Consider the following 22,061-nt stretch of genomic DNA (forward strand, 5'->3'; position numbering starts at 1 on the left):
ATCCTTCCAGGATACCCAGGCCAGTTCGATTAGAAAGGCCTGCTCGCTGAAGTGTTTTAGGGAGCGTTTGACAGTGATGAGGGATGGTCGTTTGACATCGGACCCATTACGGACGCAGGCAATGAGGCAGTGATCGCTGAGATCCTGGTTGAAGACAGCGGAGGTGTATTTAGAGGGCAGGTTGGTCAGGATGATATCTAAGAGGGTGCCCATGGTTACGTATTTAGGGTTGGTAGGTTCCGTGATAATTTGTGTGAGATTGAGGGCATCTAGTTTAGATTGGTGTGCTAAACCAGTGAATAAAATAAACATAGGGAGGAGGCTTCTGATGGTAACATGCATGAAACCAAGGCTGTTACGGTTACAGAAGTCAACAAATGATAGCGCCTGGGAATAGGAGTGGAACTGGGGGCTACAGGGCCTGGGTTAACCTCTACATCACTAGAGGAACAGGGAAGGAGTAGGATAAGGGTACGGCTAAAGGTTATAAGAACTGGTCATCTAGTGCGTTGGGGACAGAATAAAAGGAACAGATTTCTGGGCGTGGTAGAATAGATTCAAGGCCTAATGTACAGAGAAGGGTATGGTAGGATGTGAGTACAGTGGAGGTAAACCTAGGCGTTGAGTGATGAGACATGTTGTAATCCAGGTTAGGTCTCCGCATGCGTGTGGTGGGACAAAAGAGCTAGACTGAGGGCTCTACAGTGAAATACAACATTAAGAACTATCCAAGACAGCAGTAGACAAGGCATATTGACAGAGAGAGGTATAAAGCAATAAGAGGTGTTGATCAGGAGAGCTAAGACAACAACGAGTAAATGGCGATGAATGGGCAGAGCGGGTCAGTTAGGTACATAGAGGACCGGAGTTTGAGGCTGGGGCCGACAGGTAAACAAAATGAGGTACAGTGTTATTGAAAAGTCCAGTTGGCATCAGCTGTGTAGCAGAGTGATCATTGGGTCAAAAAAGAAGCAATAGTTTGTAAAGGCACACACTTATCAATCAAAAAAAGGTCCAACAGTTGACTGTGTATGTCAGAGCAAAAACCAAGCCCTGGGGTCGAAGGAATTGTCCGTAGAGCTCCGAGGCAGGATTGTGTCAAGGCACAGATCTGGGGAAGGGTAACAAAACATTTCTGCAGCACTGAAGGTCCCCAAGAACACAGTGGCATCCACCATTCTTAAATGGAAGAAGAATGGAACCACCAACACTTTTCAGAGAGCTGGCCACCTGGCCAAACTGAGCAATCTGGGGAGAAGGGCCTTGGTCAGGGAGGTGACCAAGAACCTGATGGTCACTCTGACAGAGCTCCAGAGTTCTTCTGTGGAGACGGGAGAACCTTCCAGAAATACAACCATCTCTGCAGCACTCCACCAATCAGTCATTTATGGTAGAGTGGCCAGATGGAAGCCACGCCTCAGTAAAAGGTACGACAGCCTGCTTGGAGTTTGCCAAAAGGCACAAGATTCTCTGGTCTGATGAAACCAAGATTGAACTCTTTGGCCTGAATGCCAAGCGTCACACCTGGAGGAAACCTGGCACCATCCCTACGGTGAAGCACAGTGGTGTCAGCATCATGCTTTGGGGATGTTTTACAGTGACTGGAAGACTAGTCAGGATCGAGGAAAAGATTAATGGAGCAAAGTACAGAGATCCTTGATGAAACCTGCTCTAGAGTGCTCAGGACCTCAGACTGGGGCGAATGTTCACCTTCCAACAGGACAATGACCCTAAGCACACAGCCAAGATAACACAGGAGTGGCTTCGGGAGAAGTCTGAATGTCCTTGAGTGGCCCAGCCAGTGCCCGGACTTGAACCTGATCGAACGTCTCTGGAGAGACCTGAAAATAGCTGTGCAGCAACGCTCCCCATCCAAACTGAAAGAGCTTCAGAGGATCTGCAAAGAATGTGAGAAACCCCTCAAAATACAGGTGTGCCAAGCTTGTAGAGTCCTACTCATGAAGACTATGCTAAAATCACTGCCAAAGGTGCTTCAACAAAGTACTGAGTAAAGGGTCTGAATACTTGTCAAATTGAATTGTAACATTTTTAATAAATTTGTACAATTTATAAAAACCTGTTTTTGCTTTGTCATTATGGGGTATTGGGTGTAGATTGATGAGGAAAAAGCTTATTTCTCTCAAATGTTGTGCAGAAATTACATCCCTGTTAGTGAGCATTTCTCCTTTACCAAGATAATCCATCCACCTGACAGGTCTGGCATATCAGAAGCTGATTAAACAGCATGATCATTAAACAGGTGAACCTTCTTCTGGGGACAGTTTTGTCACACAGCACAATGCCACAGATGTCTCAAGTTGAGGGAGTGTGCAATTCTCATGCTGACTGCAGGAATGTCCACCAGAGCGGTTGGCAGATAATGTTAATTTCTCTACCATAAACTGCATGTAAAATCATTTTAGAGAATTTGGCAGTACGTCCAACCGTGTGGGAGAGCGGTTTGCTATTATCAACGTTGTGAGGGTTTCTTTATTTTCACTATTTTCTATTGCTGCAGAATGCTGTGGTAGCCATGCTGGTTAAGTGAGTCTAGAATTGTCACCAGCAAAACACCCCGACACCATCACAACTCCGCAATGCTTTACTGTGAGAAATCCACATGCATAGATCATCCGTTCACCCACACCGCATCTCACAAAGACAAGGCAGTTGGAACCAAAAATCTCAAATTTGGACTCAACCAAAATTCAAATTTCCACCGGTCTAATGTCCATTTCTCGTGTTTCTTGGCCCAAGCAAGTCTTCTTATTGGTGTCCTTTTTATTAGTGGTTTCTTTTCAGCAATTCAACCATGAAGGCCTGATGCACACAGTCAGTTGATGTTGAGATGTGTCTGTTACGTGAACTCTGAAGCATTTATTTGGGCTACAATTTCTGAGGCTGGTAACTCTAATGAACTTATCCTCTGCAGCAGAGGTAACTCTGGGTCTTCCATTCCTATGGTGGTCCTCATGAGAGCCAGTTTCATCATAGCGCTTGATGGTTTTTGCGATTGCATTTGAAGAAACTTTCAAAGTCCTTTACATTTTCCGGATTGACTGACCTTCATGTCTTAAAGTAATGATGGACTGTCATTTATCTTTGCTTATTTGAGCTGGTCTTGCCATAATATGGACTTGGTCATTTCCCAAATAGGGCTCTCTTCTGTATACCATCCCTACCTTGTTACAACACAACTGATTGACTCAAACACATTAAGAAATTCCACAAATTAACTTTTAACAAGGCACACATGTTAATTGAAAAGCATCCCAGGTGACTACCTCATGAAGCTGGTTGAGAGAATGAAAGAGTGTGCAAAGTTGTAATCAAGGCAAAGGGTGGCTATTTGAAGAAAATGAAATACAATACATTTTGATTTGTTTAACACTTTTCTGGTTACTACATGATTCCATGGAAGTTATTTCATAGTTTTTATGGCATCGTTATTATTCTATAATGTGGAAAATAGTAAAAATAAAGAAAAACCTTTTAACAAGTAGGTGTTCTAAAACTTGACCGGTAGTGTATATATGAACCAGTGTGTTCAATCATTTTCTCCCAGGCAAACACTGGTTCATTGCCACATGTTCACTAAATAAAACATTGATAAGTAGCCCCTGGGTGTTGTTAGTTTATAATAGACAACCTGTAACACAAGCCTAACAAAATAAAGTCACACACTCCATGTATAGTCTTCCAGCAATTTAATGGGTATTTACCAACATTTCTGCATCACTGTGCCTTCCTCAGGACAGTGTCATGAATACTTGAACCAGGTTATGTATGCACACAGTGCAATTAGTGTAACCAATGACAGTAGTGAGGGGTGTGTCATAATGATTCAATTAAAATGAATTAGTGAAACAAAAAACATTAAATATATTATGCTATTGTTACCATATAGAAACAATGGAATATTGTACATCATATTAGCATCAACATACATTGTTTCATTGAATTTCCCATAATAATTTCCTATTTCATTTTTGTTACATGGAATCCTTTGGTTCAACCTTAATATATAATGTACATCATCAACAGGCGGCAATATAGGAGATAGTTTGGTGAGATCTGACATGACCCCTGAGCCCACTCAGACTCTCTTGGAGATAGTTTGGTGAGATCTGACCTGCCCCCTGAGCCCACTCAGACTCTCTTGGAGATAGTTTGGTGAGATCTGACATGCCCCCTGAGCCCACTCACACTCCTGACACCTATACCAAATGGGAACTACAAATGTGGCTCATGCGCACAGTGCAATAGCACCATAAAAACATCTTTCTTCAGACACCCACATACAGGTCAAAAGATCCCTGTTAGGAGTATCATCTCATGTAAGACCAAGGGAGTAATCTACCTCATCATCTGTTCATGTGGAAAAGACTATGTAGGACAAACGAAAAGACAATTAAAACAACGCATAGCTGAACACCGCAGCGCAAGCAGGTGTAAGAACATTGACTATCCAGTATCAGCTCACTTTGTTGAAGCTAACCATCCAATCTCCTTCCTCAAATACACAGGCATTGATCATGTTGCTCTACCAAGGAGAGGTAACATGGAGATCCTACTACCTCAAAAGGGAGGGTTACTGCATATCCTATCTAAAAACATTGACCCCTAGTGGTCTGAATATTGACTTTGATCTCAGACCCTTCTTATAAACAAGTCTTGTAAATTGAAAAAAATGCTTTTTTTACAGCTTATTAGCGTACACTTAATATGTTCCCCTGTTGATGTACATTATATATTAAGGTTGAACCAAAAGATTACATGTAAAAAAAATGAAATACAAAAATTGTGAAATTTAATGAAACAATAATGTAGGTTGATGCTAATATGATGGACAATATTCCATTATGTTTCTGTATGATAACAATAGCATAATATTTAATACGCCATATACTATTTAACAGTTTCACAAATTCATTTTAATTCACTTAATCATTATGACACACCCCTCACTACTGTCATTGGTTACACTAATTGCACTGTGCATACATAACCTGGTTCAAGTATTTCATGACATTAACCTGAGGAAGGCACAGTGATGCCGAAACGGTAAATACCCGTGACATTTCTGGGAGACAATACATGGAGTGTGTGACATTATTTTGATAGTTTATTTGCCGTCAGTCAGCACCTCCACACAAACTATTATTCTGGGCGTGCGCCAGCTCCTGTATTTAAAACAATCTACTATAACTGAGGGAATCAGAATGAAGCAATATGATGGCTATCTAATAGGCCTCCATGCAGAGGCCTGGACCTTCAGCTATTTTACTGTTCAACTTTAAAATGTGAAGGGGTTTGGGGACAGCATTGCAATCAGAACCATAATGGAACCAGGCAGTTGTCCATCATCTGCTCTGGGTCCTAGTGGAGCTTTTCCTTCTCAGTCCATAAACCATACTCTTTCAGTTCTTCGGCTAATAACACACACACACACACACACACACACACACACACACACACACACACACACACACAGTGAGGTCGGGCACTGATGTTGAGCAATTAGGTCTGGCTCGCTGTCGGCGGCCCAATTCATCCCAAAAGGTGTTGAATGGGGTTGAGGTCAGGGCTCTGTGCAGGCCAGTCAAGCTCTTCCACACCGATCTTGACAAAACATTTCTGTATTGACCTCACCTTTTCCACAGGGGCATTATCATGCTGAAATAGGAAAGGGCCTTCCCCAAAGAGTTGCCACAAAGTTGGAAGCACAGAATAGTCTAGTATGTCATTGTAAGCTGTAGCGTTAAGATCTCCCCTCACTGGAACTAAGGGGCCTAGCCCAAACCACGAAAAACTGACTTGTTGGAAAGGTGGCATCCCTGTGCTCTTCAGTAAGGACATTCTACTGCCAATGTTTGTCTATGGACATTGCATGGCTTTGTGCTCGGTTTTATACACCTGTCAGCAACGGCTGTGCCTGAAATTGCCAAATCCACTCATTTCAAGGGGTGTCCACATACTTTTGTATATAGAGTGTATAACCGGCATAGAAAGAATTCAGAGAAATTGAGCTTTCTGAAACAAGCCTCTTTTCATGTCTGTGGCTTTATTCATCTGCAGAGCACTGATACAACTCTGCCATAGTCTAACTAAGCTCTTGCTCTTTCATTCAAAAGCTAAACTCTTAATTTTCAATTACAGTTACTCTGTTTAAACTACCTTGCACAGCAAAGATATACTCCTTAATTAACTTGCCCTTGTCTCTCTGTCACACTACAGGAAGGTCTAAACCATCAATTTTCACTCTACAGGAAATTAAATCTATTCAGGAAAATAAACTAAGCTGGCATTAGTTATTTAGCTCAGACCCAACTGTTTTCATGCTTGTGTAAAATCTAATTATCACATGTAAATAAGGTCAGCAGGTTACCTAACGGAATAAAGTGCATTGAGGAAGTATTCAGACCTATAGACTTTTTCTACTTTTTGTTACGTTACAGCCTTATTCTATAATTGATTGATTTTTTCCACCCCCCCTCAATCTACACACACACACACACACACACACACACACACACAATACCCCATAATGACAGAGCAAAAAACAGGTGTAGAAATTGTAGCAAATTTATTACAAATAAAAAAACTGAAATATCACAATTACATAAGTATTCAGACTCTTTACTCAATACTTTGTTGAAGCACCTTTGGCAGCGATTAACCTAAGGTCTTCTTGGGTATGACGCTACGAGCTTGACACCTGTGTTTGGGGAGTTTGTCCCATTCTTCTTTGAAGATCTTCTCAAGTTCTGTCAGGTTGGATGGGTAGCGTCGCTGCACAGCTATTTTCAGGTGTCTCCAGAGATGTTCGATCAGGTTCGAGTGCAGGCTTTGGCTGGGCCTCTCAAGGACATTCAGAGACATGGCTTGGCTGTGTGCTTAGGGTCGTTGTCCTGTTGGAAGGTGAACCTTCGCCTCAGTCTGAGGTCCTGAGCACTCGAGCAGATTTTCATCAACGATCTCTGTACTTCGCTCCCTTCATCATTCCCTCGATCCTGAAAAGTCTCTCATGTCCCTGCTGCTGAAAAATATCCCCAAAGTATGATGCTGCCACCACCATGCTTCACCGTAGGGATGGTACCAGGTTTCTTTCAGACGTGACGCTTGGCATTCAGGCCAAAGAGTTCAATCTTAGTTTCTTCAGACCAAAGAATCTTGTTTCTCATGGTCTGAGTCCTTTAAGTGCCTTTTGGCAGGATGAATACTGCAGAGATGGTTGTCCTTCTGGAACGTTCTCCCATCTCCACAGAGGAACTACGGAGCTCTGTCAGAGTGACCATCAGGTTCTTTGTCACCTCCCTGACAAAGACCCTTGCTCCGGTTGACCGGAAGGCTAGCTCTAGAAAGAGTCTTGATGGTTTCAAACTGCTTCCATTTAAGAATGATGGAGGCCACTGTGTTCTTGGGGACCTTCAATACTGCAGACATTTTTTGGTACTCTTCTCCAGATCTGTGCCACGACACAATCCTGTCTCGGAGCTCTACGGACAATTCCTTTGACCTCATGGCTTGGTTTTTGCACTGACATGCACTGTCAACTGTGAGATCTTAAATAGACAGGTGTGTGCCTTCCCAGATCAAGTACAATCAATTGAATTTACCACAGGTGGACTCCAATCAAGTTGTAGAAACATCTCAAGAATGATCAATGGAAACAGGATGCACTGGAGCACAATTGAGTCTCATAGCAAAGGGTCTGAATACTTATGTAAATAAGTTCATTCGGTTTTTCATTTTGAACAAATTTGCCAACATTTCTAAAAACATGTTTTCACCTTGTCATTATGAGGTATTGAGTGTAGATTGACGAGAGAAAAAAACAATTGAATACATTTGAGACAAACGCTGTAACAAAAATGTGGAAAAATTCAAGGGATCTAAATACTTTTGAAATGCACTGTGTATCCATTAAATAGATAGACTGGAGCTCTGACCGGACATGGTTCTGTTTCCACAGCCCAAGTTACATGTCAAGCTGTCTTAACACATATAGCATGTAGAGGTACACATTCTCCTCCTCTCCCCTTTCTCCTTTTATCCCTCCGTGTTTGTCTGTCTCACCTGAGTTGAGATGACAGTCTTTGATCTGGAACTGAGACTCGTTGTCATTAGGAATATCTTTCCACGTGGCCAGGAACACCTGACGCTCTGGGGAGAGATACAAAGAATAGTTCAGGTGGTGGGAAAAATTGAGAAACAGTGAAAGAAAGAAAGAAAAATATGAGGGAGACTGAGGACGAGAAAGCAAATGGAAATAAAAAACAAATGAAAGGTAAACAATTTGTTGCGGTGCTGAACAGTGCAGTCCCTGCTGCGCTTTTAGGATCCGGAACATCAGCTCCCAGCAGCATTCCTACTGCTCCCCCATCTGCAGTCTCCACAGGGGGACAGACACCCCCACATTCCCCCAGAACCAATCAACCAGAGCGGGAAGGGCAAATTGGACCCAACGTCAGGATTGTTTGATCTGAGAGCAAATGCATGACAAGATACTTGTGTGCACGCAAACACAGCTTCTCGGAGATTGATGTAATGGTCAGGGGCTGACCTTATCTTGGTTTGAGGCTATTGACAGGTGACACAATATGTTCATGTTTTAAATGCATGTCAATTGTAAAGTCTTTTGTCTGTAATGTATTTTTTGATCTGTGTCGGTCCCCAGTAAGACTGGCTGTCGCCATTGGCGTCGGCAAATGGGGATCCTAATAAATCAAAACTCTAAAATCAACAGTGACGCACTGATTCACTGAGTAGTTTATTCAGACACTCACCCATCTTTCCATCTTCCACAAACAGCATGCTGATGGGGTATTGGCAGCTGAAGTAGAAGACGTCAATGTTGTTCTTCACAGCCACCTGTGAGAGTGATCATACAGAGGGGAGGGGAGAGAGAGAGGGAAAGGACGGAGATGAAGAGGGCAATCTATGACTCATTGTTTTCAAGTGGTCTGAAAGGACAGACACTGCAGGGCATGTGTGGGGTTATTGAACAAGAGGTTACTGTCCTGTGGAGACGACAACACACACACACGATAGCATCCACTGCACTCTATTCTACTACACAATGTGATCTCTCCATCCCTTTTTCTGTATTTGTGAGTCCTAAAGGACTCTCTAAGAACTTTGTGGAGCCTGGAGCAGTCACCGTATTGATCAGCCTGCTCTATAGAAGAGTGATGAGGACCATGAGGTTGAGTTGAGCCTGTGGCAGGAAGGGCATGACAGGAGAAACTCTTGCATAATCCATAAGGGAGTATTGGTGCTGTGTGGACAGAGTGCCTCTCTGCCTGTCAGGCTGTCTATACTGCAGTTGGGCTATTCTGTATCCCTCGGTCACCCTACGTCTCTCTCGAACCTTCACACAATTGACTGGATAATAATGGAAACTGTTTTATTATCACTGCTGCTAAACTATTTGGTTTTATAGCCTACAGTACCATCATACAAGTCCTGGGCCTGTATGGATCAAATAGTTTAGCAGTGATGCGTAAAGTATTTCCATAAGCTGATACGAGAACGTGACTGTTGGCTAAATAACCGTCAGCAGGTACAGTACAGAGGCCACAGCTTTTCCTCCTCCTGTAGGAATACACCCGGCTGGGAGGAGCAGTGTTGGCGCCAAGGGAAACAGAGCAGAGCCGTGGTGTAGACTAATACCACAGAGTGGGGTGACCTCTAATGACTATTCCCCACCTCTCGCTCATTTCTCCTGGACTCTCATCTCCTCTCACCAGGTGCACAACGTTGCATCCTTCCACCCTCGTTCCAACCTCTCGTCCCTCTAAGTCGTCGGAGGACTGCTCTGATCCAAAGAGGCCCAGTCTCAGTTATGGTTCTGAACTAAAAACTAGTTCCAGAGACTTTCTTAGGTCATATTTCATCCTTAGTTTCTGTAGCACAGGAATTTAAATAACCTGACATTATTTGAACATGGTTTGGGGTGAAGCCATGACACAGCTAAGACTAGGGCTGGGCAATATGTCCAAAGTACAGTATTTAAATAAATAAAAATGGACGCAGACTGTTAGACGGTATTTTTAGTTGCTGACTAAAAAGTTGTACATTTGCTTTATGAGTAGGGAGTGATCCTAGGGTGCTTTATGGAGTAGTGAGTGATCCTAGGGTGCTTTATGAGTAGTGAGTGATCCTAGGGTGCTTTATGAGTAGTGAGCGATCCTAGGGTGCTTTATGAGTAGTGAGCGATCCTAGGGTGCTTTATGGAGTAGTGAGCGATCCTAGGGTGCTTTATGGAGTAGTGAGTGATCCTAGGGTGCTTTATGGAGTAGTGAGTGATCCTAGGGTGCTTTATGGAGTAGTGAGTGATCCTAGGGTGCTTTATGGAGTAGTGAGTGATCCTAGGGTGCTTTATGAGTAGTGAGTGATCCTAGGGTGCTTTATGGAGTAGTGAGTGATCCTAGGGTGGCAACACATACATTCTAAGAAATGTCAAGGAGTCTTTCTCCATTCTGATTGTTTTATACTGTTCAATTCAACCAAAATAAATTTCAGCACTTTTATCATTTCTGCATTTCCCTGCACTCAATTGCAGTGGTGGAAAAAGTACCCAATTGTCATACTTGAGTAAAAGATAAATTAATAGAAAATTACTCAAGTAAAAGTCACCCAGTAAAATACTAGAGTTAAAGTCTAAAAGTATTTAGTTTTAAATATACTTAAGTAATGTCACCATTTCATTTTTTTACAGATAGCCAGGGGCACACTCCCACAGTCAGACATAATTTACAAACAAAACATTTGTGTTTAGTGAATCCTCCAGATCAGAGGCAGTAGATGACCAGGGATGTTCTCTTGATAAGTGCATGAATTGGACCATTTTCCTGTCCTGCTAAGCATTCAAAATGTAACAAGTACTTTTGACTGTTAGGGAAAATGTATGGAATAAAAAGTACAGTATTTTATTTAGGAATGTAGTGAAAAAAATAGTAAAGTAAAGTACAGATAGCAACAACAACAAAAACACTTTAAAAAATACTTTCAAGTACTAAAGTACTTTACACCACCGCTCAATTCTGAATTTCCACACTGCCACACTGGGCTGTAGGATATGGGCTAATAATCTAGGACTTATATTTATTAACCAAATGTTGCAATTGCGATTTGACTTGCGAATTAGAGCAAAACTGTTGGTATCGTGGAAATGGAATGACTATTCTAATATATAGTTAGAATAGAATAGTGGGCACTTTGAATACAGTGTTGTTTGAGATGACAACGAATTAAAATGCCAGGGAGGATTTATTGTGACAGGGTAGGAACTAAAGTGTTGATACGTGTTTCCTAGGGAACCCTATAAGCTTTGGCTACATTGCATGTTCTCTCTTAGCTACTTCATGTAGCTAACATATTCTTGCTTTGCATATTCCTCTTTGATTTAAAAGATACTGTTGCAGAAACAACATGCCGATTCAGGTCTACAACATCACTGGTATTATCCGGCTGTATTAGCTAGCTACGTTTGCTCTTACTCTGTACATTTATTAGCGGCACAAGATTTAGGGCAACTTGCCAAGAAAATAAATTAGTTGTTTGCTGATGTAAGAAACAAACTAATAGTGTCATTATTGAACGCTAGTGGATTTATATTAAGAAGCAAAGTGAAAACAGTATTGTTACATTGACCATGCAGACTGAACACAAGTGTCTCGTGGTTGAGTAACCAAATGCGCGCCTTGAGTGACAGGGGGCGCGGCTAGGTCTGGGTGGAAAGTGGCACCGGGAGAAAGAGCTGAGAGAGATGACTCAAGTAACAAACTATACAAATTGACATTACACATGGCGTATCACATTTAACAAACCTAAACATTCAAATACCGGTATAGAAGGTAAAGTAAAACACCAAACCGGTCCCTGCATCAATACAATACAGTATACTGCCCAGCCCTAGCTAAGACAATGTGAATAACATCAACTGGGGGCTGTACTGTATAATTTAACAAGACATACAGTTCCTTCAAAGTATTCATACACCTTGACTTATTCAATTTTTTTTTGTTGCAGCATGAATTCAAAATGGATTCAATAGATTTCTCACCCATCTACACAACACCTCATAATGACGAGTAAAAACATGTTTTTAGAAATGTTTGCTAATTTATTTATTGAAAATTAAATACAGAAATGTAATTTACATAAGTAGAATGAGCTTTGGCAGCTGTAAGTCTTTCTGGGTAAGTCTCTAAGAGCGTTACACACCTGGATTGTACAATATTTGCACACTTTTTCAAATTCTTCAAGCTCTGTCAAGTTGGTTGTTGATCATTGCTAGACAGCCATTTTCAAGTCTTGCCATTGATTTAAGACAATTTAAGTCCAAACAGTAACTAGGCCACTCCAGAACATTCAATGTAGTCTTGGTAAGCAACTCCAGTGTATATTTGGCCTTGTGTTTTTGGTTATTGTACTGCTGAAAGGTGAATTGATCTCCCCAAGTCTGTTGGAAAGCAGACTGAACCAGGTTTTCTAGGATTTTGCCTGTGCTTAACGCGATTACATTTAGTTTTATCCTAAAAATACTCCCTAGTCCTTGCCGATGACAAGCAGTCCCATAACATGATGCAGCCACCACCATGCTTAAAGATATTAAGAGTGTTACTCAAAGTTAATTTCTTTGCCACATTTTTGCTGTTTGACTTTAGTGCATTATTGCAAACCGGATGCATGTTTTGAGAATATTTTTTATTCTGTACAGGCCCTTTTCTTTTCACTCTGTCATTTAGGTTAGTATTGTGGAGTAACTACAATTTAGTTGATCCACCCTTAGTTCTCCTATCACAGCCATTAAACTCTATAAATGTTTTTTTTAAAGTCATCATTGGCCTCAGTGAAATCCCTGAGCGTTTTCCTTCCTCGACAGCAACTAAATTAGGAAGGACACCTGTATCTTTGTAGGGACTGAGTGTATTAATACACCATTTAAAAAGTGTTATTAATATCTTCACAATGCTCAAAAGGATTTAGAATGTCATTTTTTTTGTACCAATAAGTGGCCAGCTTTGTGAGACATTCGAAAACATCCCTGGTCTTTGTGGTTGAATTTCACTGCTTGACTGAGGGACCTTACAGATAAATGTGTGTGTGGGGTACAGAGATGAGGTAGTCATTCAAAAATTACGTTAAACACTACTTTGCACACAGAGTGAGTCCATGCAACTTATGTGGCTTGCCATAACAAAAGGATTGAATTTGTATTGACTCAAGACATAAGCATTTCATTTAATTAATTTGTAAACATTACTAAAAACATAACTCCACTTTGACATTATGGGGTATTGCATGTAGGCCAGTGACAAAATCTCAATGTAATCCATTTAAAGTCAGGCTGTAACAACAAAATGTGGAAAAAGTCAAGGGGCGTGAATACTTTCTGAAGGAACTGTATGTCAAGGCCAAAGCTGACATCACATGTGGTAACAATATTTCAAGCTGACATTTAAAACAATTAACTCTTCACGCAGCCTAGTTTTCTGAAACATCCTGTACAACTAATGTTGTGGGAAGGTTACCTGCAGGTTGTTGAGAGGATCCATCTTCATGACTGGCCCGACAGTGCTGAGGGGGAGGCTGACTTCAATTGTCTGGTTTGGGCCAAGAGGGGTGAGGACCTGGAGAGGGCCGGCAGGGGCCAGTCCAAAACTAGAGAAAGATGAGTCCAAGTCAGAACCAGAAACCACCCAAGAGGAAATCACATTCAGACAAGAGATGGATGGGTTCAATGACAGTCATTCAGAATGTGAGCTCACATCAGTCACAGTGTGGTTCTCTCACCTGTTCCTGTTGAACTGGATGGCAAAGTCGGTCATGACGCTCATGGCCTTGTTGGTGAGGATCAGCTCCATCTGGATGACTCCAGCACGGCGAGCGAAGGTCCCAGAAATCTCCAGACCTTTAGCCTTCATGGCCGGGAGCCACACCTGAAGATACAGGACGCCATCAGAACGCCTCTACAGCACTGCAGCAGTATCATATAGCAGCTATATCCTTCTAACTGCTTGTTGCAGAGGACAAGGCCATCATATAAATACAAAACACTTATTCTATTCTGCATACTAATCTGACACTGCAATAATATACTATCATACTAATACTGTACAGAGAGAGACTTACTATTTTGGGAGGAATATATGCTCCCATCGGCATGCCAACCCCACCCAGGTCAAACAGGTCTCCTAGGCCACCCCCCCACTGGGGCGTTGAGAGAGGCTGGCATCACAGCAGGAGCCGCCCCAAAACCTACCCCCATCTGTGGATGAGAGATCATGTTTAACATGTAAGACATGAGCATCCAAAAACTGCACTGAAATATCAACCTTCAAATGGATATGTTTAAACAACCAGGCAAGTAGACTTACCGCAGGACTCCCACCAATATCTCCTCCAAGCTGAGGGGAGAGAGAGAGAGAGGTTCAGATTTTACATGACTAGAATGTTACACCTTATTCCCAGCAGGTTGAGAGGGAGATGCTAGAGGAAGACTGAAGGAGGGAGGGGGGGTGGGGGGGTGTGATGAGGGGTTGAGAGCAGAGACAATATAACAGTGTTCTAGAACTGTGGATGAAAGGAGGGAGATTGAAGAGCGCAGAACGAGCATCATGTATTCAGGTTCATTCTGACATCCCTCTGAAACTAAACGCCAACTGTTTGCCAGCCCAGTGGTCCGTTAGGTGGTTTCACAGAGAATTCAGTATTGAAATACATATTACTCCCAAACATTTCATGAAGAGAGCAGAGCAAAAGTCTAGAGTAGCATGTAAAAATCATCAAATTATAAAAAATATAGCTAGCTAGAGTAAGCAAGGCGGTGGCCCGTTCCTGTAGGTTCATGCTCTACAACATCCGCAGAGTACGACCCTGCCTCACACAGGAAGCGGCGCAGGTCCTAATCCAGGCACTTGTCATCTCCCGTCTGGATTACTGCAACTCGCTGTTGGCTGGGCTCCCTGCCTGTGCCATTAAACCCCTTCAACTCATCCAGAACGCCGCAGCCCGTCTGGTGTTCAACCTTCCCAAGTTCTCTCACGTCACCCCGCTCCTCCGTTCTCTCCACTGGCTTCCAGTTGAAGCTCGCATCCGCTACAAGACCATGGTGCTTGCCTACGGAGCTGTGAGGGGAACGGCACCTCAGTACCTCCAGGCTCTGATCAGGCCCTACACCCAAACAAGGGCACTGCGTTCATCCACCTCTGGCCTGCTCGCCTCCCTACCACTGAGGAAGTACAGCTCCCGCTCAGCCCAGTCAAAACTGTTCGCTGCCCTGGCCCCCCAATGGTGGAACAAACTCCCTCACGACGCCAGGACAGCGGAGTCAATCACCACCTTCCGGAGACACCTGAAACCCCACCTCTTTAAGGAATACCTAGGATAGGTTAAGTAATCCCTCTCACCCCACCCCCCCTAAGTTTTAGATGCACTATTGTTAAGTGACTGTCCCACTGGATGTCATAAGGTGAATGCACCAATTTGTAAGTCGCTCTGGATAAGAGCGTCTGCTAAATGACTTAAATGTAAATGTAAGGGCTTTTGGAAGAACAAACAAGAAGAACAGGACCTACAAGAGTTTAAGAGCCCTGAAAGAAACATGTTGAGACGAGAGGAAATGGACCGTGACACTGCTGCTAAAGACGGTGAGAGGTCACAGGTCACAGTGAAGCACAGGGTACCAGAGGGGGACTCTAGTCTAGACTGTTTAGCAGCCTCTACGGATGCCCCTCAACCAACCTCTGCAGGGGGGCTGTGCTCAGTAGGGCTGTGGTCAGGAGGGCTGTCAGTGTGACTGTAGTCAGTGTAGGTGTAGTCAGTGTGGGTGTACACTGGCGACGGGGGCTGAGGTGACGGAGAGCGAGGAGTGTCCGTCCGCAGGGGAACGTGGGGCTGATGGCAGGATAATGTAGGGTTGTCAGATGTATTCATTGACATGTAACAATCAGGATGCATGAAGCACAGAGAAAGAATATTGAAGAGGTGAATACAGCACACAGTATGATACGTATAGTATATACTTGTAGACACAGAAATAAAAGTGAGCTACTACATCTAGCTAATGATGATAAAATGTGATGTGTGACTATAGAGCTATGCCCTCTCCCTCCATGTAGTTACCGGTTCAGACTCATCCCCCATCTGCAGGTGTGGCATCAAATAAACAGAGGAAAACTCAGTCAAAAAAAGAAAAGAGAAGAATTTGAGGGGAAAAAAAGAGGGGGGGGTATAATAACCGTAAGCTCTGGCTACAATGACTGTTTGCAGAGATCATTTGACCCAGAAAGGGTTCACTGGTTGACCAGGAGTAGCAGCATAGGGGTCTACACTATGTGAAATACCTACCAGGCTGTCCAGACCTCCACCCAGGAGGTCCATGCCTCCCATCTGCATGCCAGTGGTGGGGGGTGGGGGGCCACTGGTGGTGGGGGGTGCCATGTCCAGGTTGAGAAGGTCCCCCAAAAGGTCTCCCTGGGAGGGGATGATAGACGGTGCAGCCTCAGAGCCCCCAGCAGCAGTGCCCACGTCTGGGCTCTCCGTACTCTCTCCTCTGGAGGATGGAGAGACAAGGACAGAGGGAGTTAGATAGAACTAAGATTCACACAATAAAAAGGGGCATTTAAGAAGTTTTTTTAACTTGTTTAATTCATAAATGCAGTGTTTTGTGCCAAAATACATATAGGCCTAGTCCAAGCCAAGCTAAATTATCTGGAACTCTATTCAATAAACCAAACCTGCTTAAAATGGATCCTAAAGTAATTTTAGGGAACACCACTGGCACATCTTAAATGTCATGAAAATCACAATTAAGTGGCAATAAACTTAATCTGCTCTGTGCAGTGGGCTGCACTTGATGTCTGCTTGGAACACAGCCTCATATGAAATCTTTCTGACTGCTCTGGGTCACATCAAGTGGGCCCTAAGTGATCCTTGTGTATGAGACTCACGACCCAGTGCGGGCGGGGAGCCTCTTGTGCATCACACCACGGCTGCCCTCCACGAAGGCGCTGGGGGGTTTATGGTAGACGGAAGCCAGCGTGCCGATGTGGCAGATGAGCTCCTCCAGCAGGGTGGGCTCAATCAGGTCAGTCTCCTCTGAGATCAGAGGCTTCTCAGCCAGTACCACCTCCTTGGCAGCCACAGGGTCAGTGGAGAGCAGGCGCCAGTAGATGTAGCCACGGTCTCGCAGGTCCGGGTTGTCAGAGTCCTGCAGACAACAGATGGACGGGATGACTGATGTGGTGCAGAATAAATACTAACTGCTGCTTCAGACTCTTCTCTCTGCTACTCAGTCTGTGCTTCTCACTCATGTCAAGTCAGATACTAAGCAAATAATCTAAGGGTCAGTTTAGGTTCGGTTCCCTGAGGGGTAGAGCTAGAATAATTTACCCAGTCAGTCAATAAGACAATCCTAGGAACAAGGGCATAAAACTAGATATTAAAAATTAAATTAAAACAAATTAAATTAAATTAATTTTAAATTAATTATATTTAAAAAAATATTTCTGGTCCTGGTAGCTTCCTGGCAGTGTTGAAACTAAACTCCAAAGTTAGACAGTCTGAGGAGTCTGTGGAGGGAGATTAACTACTCATAAAACACTGCAAAACAGAGAGACTAATAACACCCAAACTAATAACACCCATATATAATAACTCATGTGCCCTCGTTGTCATGTTTAGTCAAGCACATCCCACAGTAACTAGACCAATGAAAGGCTACAAGTATTTAGATCACAGTCCACTTTTAAACTGGGTTGTTCTCAATGCCTTTAAGCAAAATACAATCAAACTCTTAATCTTTCTTATTTTTGACCTTCCCTTCTTCCTGTTGTGTTGCTTGGCTTATTGGTCTATTTAGGATAACACTTGGAGGTGTTCCACACTTTCTGGGAATGGGGTACCCTAGTTTTTGAAAGATTGGACAATACACGTCCCACCTCTCCAACTTAATTTGAGCAATTCTAAGACAAGACAATCATAACATGCTGGTTTCTGTTCTTCTATTTGGCGGTTGGAGTGACATCTGACATGGTCTGAAGGCCCTGGCATAAGGAGTGCTGTTGTGAGACTTGTTAATTAGATCCAAGCTGCTCACTGTGTATGTATGTGTCCCGGGGCACTCACCTGTGTGGCCAGGCTGAGAACCTGCTGCACCAGCTCCTGGGTCTCAGTGGGTTTTTTGAGGAACAGCTTCACTATGGCTGTCAGCAGCTGCAGCTGCACCTGGGAACCAAGAGTAGATGAGACCAGGTTAAACTCACTCGTACTATTCACGTCAACTCAGCTCACAGCTACATCCTTACAGTACAGAAAAGCCTTATGGACAAAACATTTGCACACCTAACAAAGACTACCCTGGACTGAAGACTACTCTGTATACACAGAGCCACTGAGGAAAATATGTAAATGAATACCAACCGTTCCATACTTCAATTGTTACTGAAGTGCTCCAATTAAAGTGTTGTTTTTTTACATCACCTGGACTCTGACGTTTTAAGGAAACAAAAACTAGGTATTTAAGTGTCTCTCCAGAATTATTCCGTTTAATTTTTTATCTTCATCACAAACAGGTTGAATTCCTAAAGTAATTCAAATCAATGCTCTTTCACAAGCAGTGCCTTTCAGCGTTCCATAAACAGCCAGTCAGCATTTGCACATACCTGCTGCTGTCTCTCGAGAGCCAAAACAGTTATCATATGAAAGAACAGAGTGGCCAGTCAAGTATAGGACTACTCTCGCTGCGTATAGGCTGCTAAATGCAGCCCCCCCCCAATCTCTTCCAGTGTACACACAATGGTTACATTGAATCCCTGTTTAGACAGTGAGAGGTAAATGGAATCTTGTCTGTGTCCCAAATTTCACCCTATTCCCCATGTAGTGCACTACGTTTGACTAGGGCCCATACAGGGAATAGGGTTCCATTTGGGACAAAAGCCATGTGTGTGAGTCAGACCTGGGTGCTCTCGTCGTGGAAGCCCTCCAGGAAGCTCTCCAGCAGCTCATCAGCGTTGTCAATCCTCTCTGCGTACTCTCCTACGATCCAGATCATGGCCGCCCGCGCCTCCGGCTCATCCAGAGAGTCCAGGTTCTCACACAGCGTGGCGATCACACTCTCATACCTGGGAACAGATACCACGGTCAGGAACTAACAGACAGAAAAACTTTTCAAAGGGAACTACAAATAGTTGAAGTACTTCATTAGTCCCAAATGGAAAATTGGTTAAATGCCAACATGGCATTTAAAACAGGATGTGCTGGAGCAGTAATGCGAGGCAAGGAGGCGGCAGGTAGCCTAGCGCTTAAGAGCATTGGGCCAATAAAAAATAAAAGGCAACAATCTGTTCGCGCTGTTGCAAAGACTAACAGAAATTTCACAGCTTCTGAACTTTCACTTCACTAAATTTTAGCACATTTGTATTGTGTGCCTCTGAATATTTACATTACCGCACATCACACAAATATTTTGTGGGCCCACAATTACCATACTTTATGCTGGATGAACTGTGTTATTTTCTGAATTACATTTTGCTGACAAAAACTAAAAGAGGGGGATCGCAACGCCTTCAGAAATTTAAATGATTCACTATTTAACAATTAAAAAGACGGCAAAGCAAAGGAAGACCAAATAGAATGAAATCATCCATTTCACCAGCTAATTGAGACAAAAGGTTCACTGAGTGACTCATGGCTGTGAGACCATGGTCAGGAAACAGCAGTACAGTAACTTAAGCACAGGGCAACGTGGACTGGGCTGCCTGAGGGTATACGTTTGTCGGTCTGTGCAGCATATGGATCCAGTCTCCTGGGCCTAGATAGAGCCTGACTGGGACTGCTTGAGAGTTATCTGGGGAAGGGTTTCAGTGCTACGCCATTCTCAAGGACCGACACCCTGCATGTGTGGGGGAGAGGTTAGAGGAGCGTTCACTCGTTCTCAAAAGCTTATCTTCATACCTTTCACGATGAAAGACAAGCAGAAAACCCTCTGTCATGGTAATGAGAATTTCTCCCTGCCTCTTCCAGACAATAAAATGTGATCTGGGGGCAGTGAGCTGGAACAGACAGGGCTCCAAGGTGTGGGTGCGAATTTGTGCAAGTTCGAATGCATTTGCTTGCATTAACACAAACAGAGCATACTAAGTGACAACGGGAGAGCATAGGCCATTTTAACAAGCATAGCAAGCTCTGCTGATGTGCAATACAGCCTCTATGACAAATTGAATATCAATCTCCATCACAATCATCCATGGTTGGTTTACTACAGCACTATATCCCTGGTTGCATTGATCACTACGGATACGGCTGTGAAAATTTGACAGACAATCCATTTTGATGGATGGAATGGTTTACCAGTAAACACCTCACCCACAGAAAAATAACAAGCCTATTTAGAACTATACTGGCTTCCTGAGTAGACTCATTCACCGATTCATTAAAATTGTGATATATGCAGTGCCTCTTCCATCAAAGTCATTCACTTCTAAACCATTTGAAAATACATTTATAGGAAAACAAAACACTAAACTGGATTACTAGGATTGAGCCACATGTTCATCCCACATTTTGTTACGTTACAGTCTCATTCTAAAATGGATTAAATAAAAAAATCAGTCTACACACAATACACCATAATAACAAAAACAGGTTTAGAAATGTTTGGAAATAAAAAATAAATACAGAATAAAAAAACGTATTTACATAACTATTCAGACCCTTTGATATGAGACTTGAAACTCAGGTGCATCCCGTTTCCATTGATCATCCTTGAGATGTTTCTACAACTTTATTTGTATTTATTAAGGATCCCCATTAGCTGCTACCAAGACAGCAGATACTCTTCCTGGGGTCCAGAAGAATTAAGGTAGCTATGCAATTTTAAAAACATTAGAATACATTAAGTTTGTGCTCTCAGGCCCCTACTCTACAACACAAAATGTGTACAGTGGGGCAAAAAAGTATTTAGTCAGCCACCAATTGTGCAAGTTCCCTCACTTAATAAGATCAGAGGCCTGTAATTTATCATGCTGGTATTTTGGCCCATTCCTCCATGCAGATCTCTAGAGCAGTGAGGTTTTGGGGCTGTTGCTGGGCAACAGACTTTCAACTCCCTCCAAAGATTTTCTATGGGGTTGAGATCTGGAGACTGGCTAGGCCACTCCAGGACCTTGAAATGCTTCTTACGAAGCCACTCCTTCGTTCCCCGGCGGTGTGTTTGGGATCATTGTCATGCTGAAAGACCCAGCCACGTTTAATCTTCAATGCCCTTGCTGATGGAAGGAGGTTTTCACTCAATCTCCCGATACATGGCCCCGTTCATTCTTTCCTTTACACGGATCAGTCGTCCTGGTCCCTTCGCAGAAAAACAGCCCCAAAGTATGAGGTTTCCACCCCCATGCTTCACAGTAGGTATGGTGTTCTTTGGATGCAACTCAGCATTCTTTGTCCTCCAAACACGACGAGTTGAGTTTTTACCAAAAAGTTCTATTTTGGTTTCATCTGACCATATGACATTCTCCCAATCTTCTTCTGGATCATCCAAATACTCTCTAGCAAACTTCAGACGGGCCTGGACATGTACTGGCTTAAGCAGGGGGACACGTCTGGCACTGCAGGATTTGAGTCCCTGGCGGCGTAGTGTGTTACTGATGGTAGGCTTTGTTACTTTGATCCCAGCTCTCTGCAGATCATTCACTCGGTCCCCCCGTGTGGTTCTGGGATTTTCGCTCACCGTTCTTGTGATCATTTTGACCCCACGGGGTGAGATCTTGCGTGGAGCCCCAGATCAAGGGAGATTATCAGTGGTCTTGTATGTCTTCCATTTCCTAATAATTGCTCCCACAGTTGATTTCTTCAAACCAAGCTGCTTACCTATTGCAGATTCAGTCTTCCCAGCCTGGTGCAGGTCTACAATTTTGTTTCTGGTGTCCTTTGACAGCTCTTTGGTCTTGGCCATAGTGGAGTTGAGTGTGACTGTTTGAGGTTGTGGACAGGTGTCTTTTATACTGATAACAAGTTCAAAAAGGTGCCATTAATACAGGTAACGAGTGGAG

At 43.2% G+C, this 22,061-nt stretch overlaps 1 protein-coding gene across 1 annotated transcript in view; it reads right to left on the bottom strand.

Moving 5' to 3' along the window:
* Positions 1-22,061, bottom strand: part of LOC124036362 (AP-1 complex subunit beta-1-like) — a 43,720-nt gene that overhangs the window by 11,627 nt on the left and 10,032 nt on the right. Inside the window, 11 exon segments of the mRNA XM_046350859.1 lie at positions 8,080-8,166; positions 8,790-8,874; positions 13,542-13,671; positions 13,804-13,949; positions 14,143-14,218; positions 14,220-14,278; positions 14,388-14,417; positions 16,360-16,564; positions 16,962-17,221; positions 18,139-18,237; positions 18,968-19,133. Of these exon segments, the coding sequence (XP_046206815.1) occupies positions 8,080-8,166; positions 8,790-8,874; positions 13,542-13,671; positions 13,804-13,949; positions 14,143-14,218; positions 14,220-14,278; positions 14,388-14,417; positions 16,360-16,564; positions 16,962-17,221; positions 18,139-18,237; positions 18,968-19,133 (1,343 nt within the window).

This window comes from Oncorhynchus gorbuscha, linkage group LG05, assembly GCF_021184085.1.
Source record: "Oncorhynchus gorbuscha isolate QuinsamMale2020 ecotype Even-year linkage group LG05, OgorEven_v1.0, whole genome shotgun sequence".
NCBI classification, from domain to species: Eukaryota; Metazoa; Chordata; class Actinopteri; order Salmoniformes; family Salmonidae; genus Oncorhynchus; species Oncorhynchus gorbuscha.